Raw genomic sequence first — 16,185 nt, 5'->3', positions numbered from 1 at the left:
TTTTCTAAGTCTATTTCCTTCTTTTTTTTTTCATGTCACTGTATTTTATTTTAACTATTAGTATTATGGCATTTTTCAATATATCTAGATGATTATCAAATAAAAAAAAGAACATGTTGCTTCGTCAGCACAGGGATCTCCAATTACCTAGCTTTCACTCGGTCATACCTTCTACCAACAGTTGTTCACCTGCAGTTGTTGCTTTTCTTGGAATCCAATTTTATAGTATGCAATAACTTAAATTCGGCCGAGGTTGAAGCTGTGTTTTGCTTGTATACTTGAACTATAAGCTGTTGGAATTGCTTGGCAATTAAAGATAGCCAATCGTTCTTCAATGGACAGCTTTGTAGTGTTTTTTAATTTTAGGTCGTGTTTGGTTTGTTATTAGTATAGAAAAGACAAATATAAAAAAAAATAAAAATATGCTTTGTTGAAAGGCTAAAGGCATCAAAATAAATAAATTTATTTTTATAATAAAAAACAGAGGAAAACATGTCTTATTCGTCTTTATTATCTTTGTTTTTATATTTAAATGAAAAAAATATTGTTAATGCTTGTGTTTTATTTTCTTGGAAATTTTTTATTTAAAAATAGAACATTAAAAAAGCATATTTTATTCAGAGACAATAATCAAAACCTACTAAATATTGTTTATGCTTGTGTGTTTATTGCAGTTGAACTTGAAGCATGTAAATATCAAAATAATACAAGCAAGGGGTAATTAACTGCATCCATCCATTTTACTGGTGCATTTAAACGAGATTAGTTACCTAAACCTTAATTAAGGGCAAAAACTTTTTGTTCTATAAGCCGGACAATTATAATTATTTGGTTCTTCGAAGCCGGATTGCAATTCGGCTTCACTTACTCGATCAAAGCAGCAGTCTTCGTTGAGCATTTATCGAAGAATAAAGAAATGCAGACAGCTTTGCTTTGTTAGGATCGAGAAAAAACCAATGGGTATTTGCCTTACTAGAAATCTGAAGTCTAAACTCCAACTTGATCCAATTTTATTCTCCTTATCAAAACATACATCAATGGTTTGTCAAATTTGAGAAATAAATCTAATTTAAGATAAAATTTAGAATAGAGACCGGTTGATATAATATGATTAGACAATTCAATACTTGAATATCTTTTAGCTATTGTCTCGAGACAATAAAAATAAAAATAATTGAAATAAGATAGACTTTGTATTTTTAAATGATAGAAATTCAACGATATAAATTTATTTTTATATTCGTATTTATTCTAATAACTAAGAGACACAACAAGGATATTAGTTTGAATGGGTCAAATTAAAAAAAAATAGAAGGCAAAAATTAAAATTTACTAAATTTAAAGATAAAATTTATAATTATTCAAGAAAAAGAATATTTGGTTTTTGCAGGGTGCCACCCCGCCCATAACCAAATATTTTTATAGAATAGGCAAAATTAAGTTAACATTGCCAATGGCTATTTTTATAGCAGTTGGCAACAGTATTTATTTTTTCTTTAAAAGAAAGGAAGAAACTTGTTTTTTTTTAATCTTGTATTGTGCCTCACTCTTCTCCCAAATTTAGAAAAACAAGAATCAATTATTCTCTGGTTAATTAATAACATCAGTTGTGTTAATTAGCTGAAATTAAAAGTTATGTTTATTTAAAAGCTTTTTATATTTACTCTTTAATATCTCTTGATTTTGTAGATTTTTTGTTGTTAATTTGATATTTGTGATGATTTTTATTTCTTTGTTCTTTTATGTTTTTGATATGGGTTAAGGAAAACAATTTTTTTATTTATGTTGTTATCTTTGATAAAATTAAGAGGAAGTAATAATAGTAGCTGATATTGATAAAAATATAGAATGACATATTTAAAATTTATTTTTGGTTGTTTGTTTTAATTTGAGGTTAATTATATTTGGTCTTGTTGAAAATGCAATTAAACCAGTATATTAATCCTCTCTTAGTTCCAAAAAACAAATGTATGCTTCTTGCGTTGGCAAACGATTTCAACTAGAACATTGTTGGGTTATCTTAAGAAAAGAATCCAAATGGCAATTTGAGTGTGCAAGTCAACATCAAATGTCAAACAAGAAACAAAAAAGTCATGTCAATGCAAGTTCGACTTCATCAGCTCCATCTACCCCTGATTCTGTTAGTTTAGGAGAAGACAGTGAACCGTTGATTTATCAAGATAGACCAATTGGTCAGAAGGCTGCAAAGGAACGACTTAAACGTAAACAAGGAAATGATAAAGTTGGGGAGACAACTGTAACAAATCTCTTACAACAATTCAGGGATACTCTAGTTGAAATTGAGGATTAGAAGAAACAAGACAGAAAAATTATGTTAGAGCAACAAGTTATGATGATTCAACAAAGTCAAAAGAAACAAGAATTGGACATGATTGAGAAAGAAGAACAAATTATGAAAATGGATATTTCTAATTTGGATCCAATTTCTGCAGCGTATTTCCAAAATAGAAAGTAAGAAATTATGCAAAAGAGGGGCTTTAATTTTTAATTACCTAGATTTATTTATTGTTTAATGTAATGTATTTTTAATTAACTAGATTTATTTATTGTTTAATGTAATATATTTTTAATTAAATATTTAAAAATTTATTGGTTATTTTAAATATATTGTTATAAAAATGGTATCAATTCATAATATTTTTTTGAAGTTCTTCTAACACTTAACAACAATAAGTAGGATTAATTAACTTAAAAGATAACAAACATAATGAAAAGAAAACATAAAAAACTTGAAAATTACGATGACATAAGAAGTTCAAAGCTAATGATTCTACTCGTTACCATATTGTTCTCATAAATGTTCAACCAAATCTTCTTGTAGTTGAGAGCTAGTTGCTCTATCCCTGATTCGATTATGAGTTTGAAGAAAATCATGTAGTTTTGGTATTTCACCATGTGACACTGATATAAAGGAATTGACTTCACGTTCATGGTCAAATCCAAGGTTCATTTCTCCTTCATCCTCAATAATCATATTATGCATTATTATGCAAGCTTTCATAATATTTGCAAGCGTTTCTTCATCCCAGTATCGAACAGGTCCACGTACAATTGCAAAACGAGATTGGAGCACCCCAAATGCCCGCTCTACATCCTTTCTTGCAGACTCTTGTTTACTTGCAAAATATTTTCTCTTTGCTCCTAATGGCCTTGGGACTGTCTTAACAAAAGTTGACCAATTAGGATAAATCTCATCTGCTAAATAGTATCCCATTGTATATTCATGCCCATTAATTGTATAATTGACAGGAGCAGTACGACCTTCAGCAAGTGCAGCGAAGATAGGTGACCGATCAAGAATATTAATTTCATTTAATGATCCAGACATTCCAAAAAAGGCATGCCATATCCAAAGATCTTGTGAAGCCACCGCCTCTAGAATTATAGTTGGTTCACGACAATGACAAGTATACATCTCATGCCATGCAATTGGGCATTTCTCCCATTTTCAATGCATACAATCAATGCTCCCTAACATCCCTGGAAATCCACGCTGCTCTCCAATTGATAATAATCGACAAATATCGGCCTCGTTTGGTGCCCTTAGATACCAATCACCAAAAACTTCTACGATTGCTTTGACGAAAGCTCTAAGACTTTCTATCGCAGTGCTTTCTCCAATTTGAAGATATTCATCAGTAAGATCTGCAGGAATACCATATGCAAGTATTCTGTGAGCTGTAGTTACATTTTGAATACAAGATAAACCAAGAACACCAAGAGCATATGTCCTTTGTTTGAAATATGGATTATGAGCTTCCACTGCATTTGCGATCCGAAGAAAAAGACAACGACTCATCCTAAATCTTCCTCGAAATTGAGTTTCAGTGAATTTAGGATTTTCAGCAAAATAATCATTATATAACCTTAACTCACCTTCCTTTCTATTACGATTGACAATATTGTGGCCAAGAATAGAGCCACGATACCCTGTTCTCCGCCCTTGATTATTCGATTCTTCTTCAGCAACCACAGCAGCAGCAACTTGAAAAGCGAACATAGGAGTATCATCATCAAAATCAAAAGCATCATAAAAATTAAAATTAGAATGATTCATGATAAATTTTAATGAAATATATTTTTGATTGGAGAGAAAACAATGGAATGATGAGAAAAAATATTAAGGTATATGAGAATATTTATAGATGGATTATTTTTTAAAATTTTGAAATCTTAGAATGTTGGCGGTCATTTTTTCAAAATTTAAAATTTTAAAATTTAAAATGGTGGTGGTCATTTTTTCAAAGCATGAATTTTTTTAAAAAAAGTTGAAAATAAAAATTTAAAATATTGACGGTTTTTTTCAAAGTTTGAATTTGAATTTACTTTTAAAAAAATAAATTTTTAACAGTAACATATAAAAATAAAATTAAAAATATTCATATAAATAAATTTTAAGTTTAATTTTAAATTATATCTTTTAACTTTCATATTATTTCATTAAATTTTATATTATTTTTATAAATTACTCATATTAATTATATAATTAATAACATCATAATTATATTATATATAAAATATCTAAATTATTATATAATTATATAAAAATAAATTTAATATGAAATATATTAAAATATAAATGGCTTTTCTAAATAGCTTTTTATCATTGGAATACACATGATCAAAAAAGCTATATTTATACTATTCAAAAAGCTATTTTATCAATTTAACTTCTCAATTTAGCCTTTTGCATTGAAAATGTTCTTACAATTTAAAAGAGTGTGGATGACATTTACAACTTGCAAACCACACATGCTCTATGCTATTTTTTAAGATATTTATTTTATTATATATATATATATATATATATATATATATATATATATATATATATATATATATATATATATATTAGACCGCTAGAAACCAAGAAAAACTAATGGGTTAAATGAAAAAAATTCAATGCATCAGCAAGCCCAAGCGGCTAGCACGCATCCTAGAGAGGCTAGAGCTAGCATCATTTGGGGACCTCCGAGGCCTATTTTGTATTGGATGGTTATCTTAGGGTCTACACGCAGCCCTTCGACGTAGATTTGGGCTACGCAAAGACAAGTCTAGCATCTGCTTTAAGATCCTTCCACGTGGAACTTTGCACTCAGCCTGAGGGTTTTTTTTTTTTAATCAAATGACTGAAAGGAGCTTTCATCTTAGTTGGGCTATCTAAACAACTGACTTGAATGGTTGTCATTAGCAATAGCAATTTCCAGCTAAATCTTTTCACACTTTCCATCTCATTTTCATTGCTTATTGTTTTGAAATAAAAGAAACAAAAATAACATGTTTTCTTATTTTCTATGTTTTGAAAAACAAAAATTTACTTTAAATTATCTTAGAAATAGATTTATTTTATATCTTTATTTTTTTAATCAAATATATTTTCATCTTATCTGTATATATCTATATATTCTGTCATAAACACTAACTAAACACAGCATAATCTTTTAAATCCCCTCTTAATTTTATAGCCAGTGGAGTAATCTTTATGGCTATAACTACAGGAGTACGCATTTTCCATGTTCCAAGAGTTTTTTTTTTTTTTTCTTATTCTCCTGTCCATGATAGGAGAGAGGAGCGAGAAAGTCATTGTATTTCAATTCAAGAGAGGGATTCCGACAAAAAAAAAATGATTATCAATCTTAGTGTTAATATGTTCTTTTCAATTACGAGAGTTTGGTGATATTTGATATTTATCGTCACTAGAAAAGCAAATCTTGCCTCGTAAAGATATTCGTAATCAAGTTGAGTTTTGTTTTTTACACTTGTTTTTTGGATGTTTTTAATTATAAATGGGTCTATATAATATTTTTTATGTGTTTTTGAATAAAAATAGATTTTAGCATCAAAGATTCATCTTTCTTGTTTTTTAAATCATCACTGTGGTGGCGTCAATCTGAATTTAAGGTTTTTAGTTAACGATGTGTTATTTACCATAACAGATTCATTTCATTTATAACTTTTTTTTTTAGGGTTTTGTTTAAATTATAATTGGGCGTAAACATTTATCAAAAGCGTGGGTGTCCAGGTGATTATAAAGTGATGATTTTGAATTTTGTTGGGCAGAGCTCAAATGACAACGTACACCTTTGCTCAATTTATTTTCTTTTATTTTTTTATATGTGCCATGCCTATATTTATTTATATTTTCATGTCAGCCAAATTATAGCACTACCCTCCACCCAGGAAAAAAAAATCATTAAACAAAAGGCAATTACATCTTTTTGTCGTTTTCAAGCTGAAACTATTTAATACATGTTAACAAGAAAAACGAAAAATTCAAAAGAAGATTATATAACTGTAATTATAAATAAAACCAATATGATATAAGGCTTTTCACGATGTGTTGATGCTTAATTTAGTAAAATAAAATAAAATTTTATTAATTTAAAATATTTGAAAATTTGGGGACCAATTTTGAAAAAGGAACAAAAAATCCAACCTCTTTTTCTTTTTTCATTATTTAAGAGGTTTATTTTTAAGTATTTTGGTCTTTGAAGTTTTTTTAAAATTTTAGCCTTCAATATGAAGTTTTTAGTAAAAAATTTATTTCATTGTTTAATATTTGTTTGATTTTGAATTTATCTTTGTATTTTTTTATCATATAACTAAATTTTAAAAAATAATTCATGACAAGTTTATTTTTTTATGTGAATATATGATAAGAAAATAGAGATTTCTTTTAAAAAAAATATTGAAAAAAAATAAATAAAAAAGAAACAAAAACATACTAAATCAACTTGAATTTTATAGCTTAATTCATTAAACTCATATTCCGGTTCATTGATGAATCATGGGTTTGGCAGACTAAATTGTATTTATTTGATTAAATTTAATATTTTTTTATTTTAATATTTTTTAAAAATTATCTTAATAATGTTTATATCAATAAAATCCTAGTCTAACTTACAGTAGCACGGTAATAACCTAAGCCATACACCTATTTAACATGACAATTTTTTTACTTACTTTAATAAAAACAACTTTTATTGACGTTTAACACGAACCTATGCATTTAAAGTTCAAATCAAGGCTTTCATTAGGTTAAAAGACATTTTTTTTTTCTACAATAACCCAACCTAAAGGAGCTAGTGAACATTTTGAAAAACTCCTTCCGTCTCATCTCGGAATTGTGGATACATGTTTAAGTGCTCTTTTTTTTTTAGTGTTGTAGATTAGTTTTTAATTGTTTTTTAAAAGTGTATTTTAAAAAAACATCAAATTATTATTTTTTAATAATGTTTTATAAATTAAATATGCTAACATAAAAAAATAAAATAAAACAATAATTTTCATGTATTTTTTAGCAAAAAAATATTTTTAAAAAACACTATACATGAAGATGGTAATGGATATTTGTGGGTTGAGTTTCTTGATATCTTTATTCTACCCATTATTTACTGAATAAAAAATTTAGATATTCATAAATCATCAACCAATAAAAAACATGCATAAAAAATTTAGATAAAATTTTGAGTATTTATTATCTAGTATTATTTATTAATCAATAAAAAAACATAATATATATATATACACACGCGCGCGCCTTCATGTCAATATTAAGGTGTGTGTGTGGTGTGTATATATATATTAAAAAAATCTAGATTTTTTGCAAATATATTTATATAATATAAATATATATATATTTTAGATTAGATTAGAGTATTTAGAGTTAGGTTTAATAATATCTATATCATTTTTATTATCTATCAAGCATAGTTTTGAAATCCAACCCGATCATCAACCCGGTCAAATAATCAGATCACGGGTCAGATAGGTTGACCCGGGTCAACCCAAAAGGATAAGTTGATGCCAAACAGCCCATCCCTTTCCTTCTCCCCCTACAAAATCCTCTATTAATGGAACTCTCCAATCACTTCATACCCATTAAAAAATCCCCGATTCTCTTCTTCACCACCAAACCACCCTTCTCCACCTAAGCCATAACAAAACCCTTTGATTCACACTCACCGAAACTTATTCCTCCAGCTTGCTAGTTTTAGTAGTTTCTTAACTGAAAATGAAAAGGATAAGCTGATGCCAAACAGCCCATCCCTTTCCTTCTCTCCCTCAAAAATCTTCCATTAATGGAACTCTCCTATCACTTCATATCATTCAAAAATCCTCGATTCTCTTCTTCACCACCAAACCACCATCCTCCACCAAAGCCCTAACAAAACCCTTTGATTCACACTCACCGAAACTCACTCCTCCAGCTCGCTCACTCTAACTCGAAACCCTTAAAGCCTTGGAATGGAGTTTCCTCTCTAACCAACTCGCTCCCTTCATTTCAACTTTGATGGGCAAATCGATCATTCAAAACGCAAAAATCCCAATTGGCAAGAGCAAAGAAGAGAGCCAGAAGCTTCTACACCAGACTGCAGCTGCATTGGATGTGATGGAATCTTTTGTTAATTAGGTTTGCTTTGTGATCAATGTATCCCCAATTTTGCTTCGTTATTCTTCATCGTTTTGCTTAAAAGGCCGGTCAAAACGACGTCGTTTAACGTTTATTAATATATATATAAAAAAAGAGACCGGGTCTTAACCGAGTTTGACCGGGTGGCTCGGGTCCCAGATCGACCTGATTTCACCAGGCCAATTTTCAAGTGGATTTTTGCCTCCACCTGGACCGGTCCAAGGCTCGAGTCAGCCGAGTTTCAGATCGACCTGCTAAGCCAGTCCGGGTTTTAAAACTGCGCTATCAAGTTTAAAAAATTCCTACCTATTCACATTGAGTCAGGTAAATATTTATTATATATTAAATTATCATCTTTAATCGCAATACGAAACTAGCAGTAAGTATTCGTGTAAGATCGTGGTATAATTCATCTTTTTCAAAAATAAAAAGCAGCAAAAACATGTTTTTCTTGCTATTAATTTTTGGATTGTATCGCGGTTCGAATGATGAAAACAACAAGGTTCACCAAACCTAAATTCCTCAGGCGCCACATAGACTTGCATGCTGGCATGTTTGGCGGTGTATTTTAAAAATATTTTTAAAATTTTTTATTTTTTTAATTAATATATTTTTAATATTTTTAAATTATTTTAATATACTGATTTCAAAAATAATTTTTAAAAAATAAAAAAATATTATTTATATATATATTTTTAAAAAAACACTTTAAAAAATAATTACAACTATTTTTTTTTTTTTTCAACCTGCAAACGGAGCATATAAACCTCGGGTTTCTGGATGGAAAATAGTGTATCTTATGTGTGGTCTGCAAGGCTTTCAGTAATTTACTTGATGAATGATTACTTGTAACTGATTTGAAACTTGTTCAAAAACATAAGTTTTTAGATGAAATTGTGTTAAAAGACCTAATTTAATTTAAAATACTATTAGGAACGACAACAAGTATTTATTAATTTGGTTTCTACTATATACTAGCTCTATTTATTATCTGGATATTATTTATTATACAACATAAATAAAAATTATATATATCAGAGGTGTGTATATATATATGTATTAAATAATAAAATTATTAATATTACACATATATTATGCAACATGAAATAAAAAATTAATATATATTAATGTATTAAATGATAAAATGATAAATACTAAATATATATCCACGTATATCATGTCAGTATTATATATTTTCTTACATATATATATTATATTGAATTAAAAAAATACATACATACATTATAACATACATTATAGCAACACAATTTCTTTTGTTGCATGAACACCTGTTTGAGAGGCGGTTACTTTTGACTTTGAGTTTTGAAAAGTATTATTGTTTTTTTTTAATATTTTTTAATAATTTTAATGTATTGATGTAAAAAATATAAAAATTAAAATATTTTTTAATATTTTTTTTTAATTTTTTTTTGAAAAACAATATTGACGACATTACAAAACATACACTGAATATAAACCCCAGCTGCATGCCGGTCTTATTATTAGTAATAATAAATAAATAAACAAATAAAAATTAAATAAAAGGAAGAAATGAAAAATGAAAAAAATATTGTTTTCTGTTTTTAATAAACAAATATATTTTTTTGTTTTCTTTTTTCCTTAAAAAGAAAATAATAAAAAAATCACTTTCTTTTGTGAACCAAATATCTAGGGATGAACTTCCCAAAAACATGCTAATGAGATTACCAGGCCGATTCAACAAATCTCTTGTAAACCACTTAGCAGCATCATCATGGCGATGATATCTCCAATAGCACTGCTGCAAGTACCATCACCTACCTGTCTTTCCTCTGCAAAATATGCCCAATTTCTCTCAGTAACAACCACCCCTACTTTCTCTCCCAAAAGAACACCCCTTACTCTTATCACTACCCGCAGTGCTAAGAAACCCTCACGTCTCATCATGGGGGCCTCTGCATCCAGTTTCTCAGCAGACATAGGTGCAGTCCTAAGTGATGTTAGCATTTTTACCACTGCTGGTCAACCTGTCATGTTTAAGGATCTCTGGGACCAAAACGAGGTTTTACTAGTTTCTCTTAATCTAATGTTGCAACTGTGTGTAACATTTTACTTTTAATGTTTAACTCAATAATTTGTTGGTTAACTATGTAGGGAATTGCTGTTGTTGCCCTTTTGAGACACTTTGGATGTCCTTGCTGGTTAGTCATGTAATGATGTTACCTTGTCTTGAAAAAATGTTAACTTTTTATTAACATATTTTTTTGTTGTGCTTGGTTTTTGATCATGATGATAAAGTTGGGAACTTGCTTCGTCATTAAAGGAATCGAAAGAAAAATTCGATTCATCCGGGGTCAAGCTAATTGCAATTGGTATCGGTACTCCTGATAAAGCTCGTTTGCTGGCTGAAAGGGTATGTAGTGGTTCTTGAATTATCCATTTTGTTTTGTTTATGTTTTACAAGCTGGAATATGGATAGTTTGGCAGCCATCAATCATTAAGCTGGTGACATTTTATTAAATAAAGATTGAAAATTATTGTAATGGATCCTTGGACACTCATTCTTGCTTTCCTTTCTTTCTCTAACAAGTTAAGTTCAAGGTGAGCGGCTCAATTTAGGGTGGTGCTGTTTTGTTTCGTGTTTTTTTCGTGCAACAGTTGCAAAAATCGTAACACAGAAAAGGAAAAGGAAACCTGGGCATGCGCGGACATATTTATAAACCTACCTTCAATTCAATAATCGTTCTTTTCTGTTTTTTTCTTTTTCTTTCTATATTGCAGTGCCTTGTTGTTGGAATCACTTGTGTGTTTTTGTGTGTTACATCCAAGTTTCCATTCGTGAACTTTTGTCTTTTGATTTGGCGTATTGCTTTCTGCTCAAAATTTGCAGCAAAGCATCTTCTGTAACCATCTTTCCTAAGGTTGGAGATGCTTGCTTTCCTGTACCACTGTACCATATATATATCGTCAATGAGCAATTATTCAGTACAACAGGAGATACTCCTTCTCCCTCACATACTAATGGGTCCCACTTGCATGTGAGAGGTTGTTAGTATACTGCTGGAGTGTTGAATAATTTCCATCATCGACCATTTTTTCAGGAAATTCCAAGCCATCACTGTATTTCTTTCTTTTGTTGTTTTTGTAACCCACGGGCTGTTTTTCTCTGGGGCATTGCTGTAACTGATCAATGTCTTGTTGATGTTGCATGATCAGTTACCATTTCCAATGGATTGCCTTTATGCTGATCCTGAGCGCAAGGTAATAATATATATTCAAGTCTTACATCCACTTGTATTTCTTAGTTTACTATGGCAGGCACTGAAAGACGCACTGTATTTTAGGCTTATGATGTCTTGGGCTTATACTATGGTCTTGGACGAACATTCTTCAATCCAGCTAGTGTAAGCTTCCTTTTTTATGCTTTCTGTAGAAGTCTGCTTGGAGCATGTCTTTATTTGCAACAGGCATCATTTTTCACGTTTTTGTTACAGGCTAAGGTTTTTTCAAGATTTGATGCTCTGCAAAAAGCTGTGAAAAATTACACCATCGAAGCCACCCCAGATGATAGAAGTGGTGTACTGCAACAGGTTTGATTTATTCCTGTCTGCTATCCAGTGATGAAGAATTTTTATCTATAGATTACCTGTAGGTCTTGTCACTGGTCTTCCCTTGATAGAGTTGCAAACAAGCCAACCCAATCAGTACTGTCAAGCTGTTGGTGTTCAAGCTTGCTTGGTTCAGAGTAGAGTAATGTATTCTCTAAGTTCATAAAGTTTTACTGTGATCAACCATCCCTCCATAATTCTAAAGGTTGCTTGATGGCCCTTACAGTTTAATAAGTAGTGAAGCTTATACTTCTTTTGTGTTCCATTATCGCTGCTAAAATATCTTTTGATTATTTGGTTCAAGAAACAGGAAGATGAAGTTTTACAAAGGACTCGTAAAAGAATTGTTAGCCTTAAAAATACAGGTGTCCAAATCCAATCAGAAACTCAGGAAGCTTGACCTTGGTTGATTTAAGCATGTAATCAGAAAAATCAAGTAGCAATATAGACATGCTGCAAAGATATTTGCCAATCCCAGTACTGTGCTGTTTATGAATAGTTCATCTGCAAAACTATCTCCCCTTGCTATCATTCAATCAAGTTCTGTTTTGTTTTTCTCAGGGAGGAATGTTTGTTTTCAAAGGGAAGCAGTTACTGTATGCCAGGAAAGATGAAGGGACAGGAGATCATGCCCCGTTAGATGATATCTTTGAGATTTGCTGCAAAGTTCCTGTTGCTTGAAGGTTCACCGTGTCCGCGTGGTAAGTATCAATATTTCACTGGTTAGTTGCCTGCTTTTTATCTGCTGCCTTGTAGTAGCAGAAAATTATAATGGTTTTCAGTTTTAATGAGGAAATACTGGCATGAGCATATAATGCCTGTCAAGTATAGTTATCATAGCTCGCCTGTATATTTTATGCATTTCTTGTTCAATGCAGAGATTACAGACAGTTGACAGAAATTTAGTCATATAAAACAGAGCGATCATGTTTGTGTACTGTCATGCTATCATAGACAACTAATGTAATTCCCGCATTAATATATAATTACAATGATGTCATTGCGTAGTTCTTATAAATAAAGGCTGATGACAGATGCAAAGAAGAATATTTTGAGAGGAGGGAGGAAAAGAATAACCAGAGTGAGCATTTTACTTGGAAATTCCTCGTATGTCTTAACAAAAAAAAAAGAGTTAATCTATCCTCTTTTTCTTGCATGTCAATTACTACGAGTAGGGAAAAGTTGCACTTTATTCCCCGTATGTTTTGCTGTAGTGATGATCACGTTGAAGTGGAATTCAATATTTCCTAATCTATCACATTATGAAGCTTTAGCTTCTATAACAAAGAGTCAAATATGTTATACAGAATCTATGATATCTATGGTAAGTTTGCGAAATGTTATGAAAAACTTGTGGCATCGAATTGACGAACAACTCCGGAAATTAACATGTCCTGAACTAGATTATGATGCATGTATTGCTTGAATCGAATTTGTTCTTGCTAGAGCTTCTCAAAGGGGGGGTGCAAAAGGTTTGTGTTTAAGATGACGATGTACTGTTAGAGCTGTCATCATGCATGGAACAGTGTAATTATCAAGCCATGGAAAATACAATCAGCACGCCTTATAGTGGTTTATGATCAATTGAACTTTGAGATATGGTTAGCATAGCCACTAGTTGCTTGGACCAAGGTTTGGTATGCTCCAAGTAGTTGCTAATCTCTCCAGCTACAAATGGAAATGACTTGATCAGCTCAAGCAAACACAAACGGTGCCATGATTCTATCAAGAAGGCTTCTTGTTCCAAATATCGGGGGAATCAGCTGATTGAGTTTTGGAGAGAATATTGGGGTTAAAAGGAACAAGACGAGGTTTTCTCCCGAAGTTGGTCCCTTTACCTTGGGGTTCAAAGCTCTTTATCTCCCCTTGAACCCGTGTGGATCTGTTCATGCTAAGGTATGATAATTAATATGATTATAACATATGGTTTTTGATTACTTGGAGGCAAATGCCTGGAGTGATAATGAACCACTGAAAAGCTGCTCTCGTTCTGAGTTTTGTGTGGGATATGTACTGCCGATAACGAACCTTGGACCAATCCTTGGGATGATATGTTATCAAGGGATGTGCTCGCAATTATTCTCCTGGATCCAATCCAACAATGGCGAGCTTTAGGCTGATTGGGCTATCAAGACCTTCAAGAGCCTAAACCGATGATGTAGGCCTGCAGGTGGTACGAGGACGTCAGGATGCCTCTGGATCCAAAAAAATTTGGGTCATTTTGAGTGAATCTTGAAGCCCATTATTACCATGGGCCACAATTACCTCGAGCCTAGCTATGGTACCGTAGGCATGGGCCATATCTAAAGAGGGTGAACCCCATGTCCATGAATGTGGATATGAAAAGTTAGACCCAAGTTAAGGATGGTTCCTCGTGTCTGCAAAACATAAATGTAAATCATAAAGAGAAAGCAAATGAGCAATCTAGTGTTACATAGAGCCGTAGAGAGGGACAGTTGTCATGTCAGTTTTTTTATGATGATTAGTAAATTTAAGTGATATTGATGACAATGTGGGTCTTCAAAATCCTGTCGAATACCATTTGTGCCGGTTAGTTACATGTATAAATTACCTCATTCAACAGGAGTACGAAGACTGTGGCTTGAATATGCCAGAATGAATTGTTTTTTATTTTTTAAAAAAATTATTTTTAATATTAATATATCAAAACAATCTAAAAATATATAATTATTTTCTTTAAAAAATTATAAAATATGATTTGAACTGCCAAAACAAACAGCCTCCCTTATCATATTTGAAAGTTCGAACGTGCACCTTGAATGATGGTAGAAACTACCTTCTTGCTGCATTGTGCTAACATTTCCTCCATTGATTTCCCTTTTCTTTTCCCGAGTGGTTATCATAATCACATAAATTTCATTTCTTGCCTTGCATAGGCATGCCATAAACGAGAGTAGTGACCTAATAGTTCCACTATTAATGAAGCAATTAGGAAAATTGTTATAAAACTCTGCCAGCTCAACAAGTTAATCTTGCATCTAAGCCAAGATAGTTAAAAACAAATATCACTTAAACAACATTGTTTTAGGATTTCTTTTTTAAAAAATTCCAAACTTTGATCAACCGGGATTAATTTACTGGAATCATGACATGGGTTCAGGCTAAGTTGATTCTTGAGCTGGGTTGATCCATGGTTGAATCTTATAACTATGATTACATTACATGTTGCACCTCTTTTTCAGTCGATGAAAGCTCTTGGATCTTCTGCAATTCCAGTCGCATGAGGATTGATATGTAATCGGGAGAAAAACCAATATGGTTCACCATTCAATTGAGTGAACCATTATAGTAAAAAGGTATGCACTGAGAGAATTCTTGTTTCTCTGATAGATACTTTAAGGAAACTTTCCCAGTTCATCAGGAAGTTTCAAATTTATTCACATCCAGTGGGTTTTGAATATGAAGTTGTCACGGGGAGCTCCGTTTTACTCCAAATCCAACGCATGCAAATTGGCCTTTTCATTAAAAAAATTAAGTGAAATTGAACCACCCAAATAAGAGTTAAATCAAACGGATGGCTGTCCTAATCAATCATGCTTTCTAAAGTCAAATACGTCTGCCACCTCTTTAGAAAAACACCCAAATGCCATAAACAAACATCCCTCTTTGGTGTCATTCCTTGTGCTGTTGGGAAGACAAAGCGAAAGTGGAAAGCAAATTGATCCATATTTCCAGGGCCTTTGTTGCAGACATGAAAGGCACCTCTTGTAACCAAAGTTGGGATAGGAGTTTGGATTTTTCTTTGAAAGAAACCCTACCAACACTACCTTATTTTGTATGTGTGTGTATGAATATTATTCACTTATTTCCCTGCAGAACTTTCTCTGTTTGCACTCTTTCTTTAATACAATTCAAGGGTTCCAGGAGTGTGGACAGCTTGGTGATTGGTGCTTTGATGGCATCAATAAGTGAACATAGGGTTGGGCCATTGCTTGCTCCCCTTGTAAATCTCCATCGGTTTCTCTATTTGTGAAGCAAAATCTAGCAAGGTCTTGTCTGAGCAGCAGGGCTATGATCACCACTAAGTTTAGCCTATCTCTAGCCTTTTTTTTCTATGACAAGATAAATCTGTTCAAAATTTTGGAAATATTATTTCCTTTTAAGAAACAAAACGCTAGTTCTTACACTGACCAAAGAAGTCTA

General features: G+C 31.5%; 2 protein-coding genes across 3 annotated transcripts; one reads left to right on the top strand and one right to left on the bottom strand.

Annotated features, from left to right (window-relative positions):
* Positions 1–2,812: 2,812 nt before the first annotated feature.
* On the bottom strand, positions 2,813–4,021 carry LOC133683047 (uncharacterized). Its single transcript, XM_062106560.1, has 3 exons — positions 3,898–4,021; positions 3,481–3,783; positions 2,813–3,282 (listed from the first exon to the last, which is right to left on the bottom strand). Exons 1-3 carry the CDS (start codon positions 4,019–4,021, stop codon positions 2,813–2,815), a joined length of 897 nt encoding a protein of 298 aa, XP_061962544.1.
* Positions 4,022–10,088: 6,067 nt separating this feature from the next.
* LOC133683196 (thioredoxin-like protein AAED1, chloroplastic) lies at positions 10,089–13,021 on the top strand. Of its 2 annotated transcripts, XM_062106743.1 has the most exons (8): positions 10,089–10,475; positions 10,568–10,614; positions 10,712–10,826; positions 11,630–11,674; positions 11,758–11,817; positions 11,908–12,003; positions 12,583–12,722; positions 12,900–13,021. In XM_062106743.1, the coding sequence occupies exons 1-7, from the start codon at positions 10,188–10,190 to the stop codon at positions 12,700–12,702; spliced, it is 771 nt and encodes a 256-aa protein (XP_061962727.1). In that variant the 5' UTR covers positions 10,089–10,187; the 3' UTR covers positions 12,703–12,722; positions 12,900–13,021. The 2 variants fall into 2 exon arrangements, with proteins under 2 accessions (XP_061962727.1, XP_061962726.1); XM_062106742.1 differs by having other exon boundaries at positions 10,090–10,475; positions 12,583–13,021.
* Positions 13,022–16,185: the final 3,164 nt, after the last annotated feature.

Source organism: Populus nigra, chromosome 2 (assembly GCF_951802175.1).
Source record: "Populus nigra chromosome 2, ddPopNigr1.1, whole genome shotgun sequence".
Classification (NCBI taxonomy): Eukaryota; Viridiplantae; Streptophyta; class Magnoliopsida; order Malpighiales; family Salicaceae; genus Populus; species Populus nigra.
This window is presented reverse-complemented; position numbering and strand designations above follow the sequence as displayed.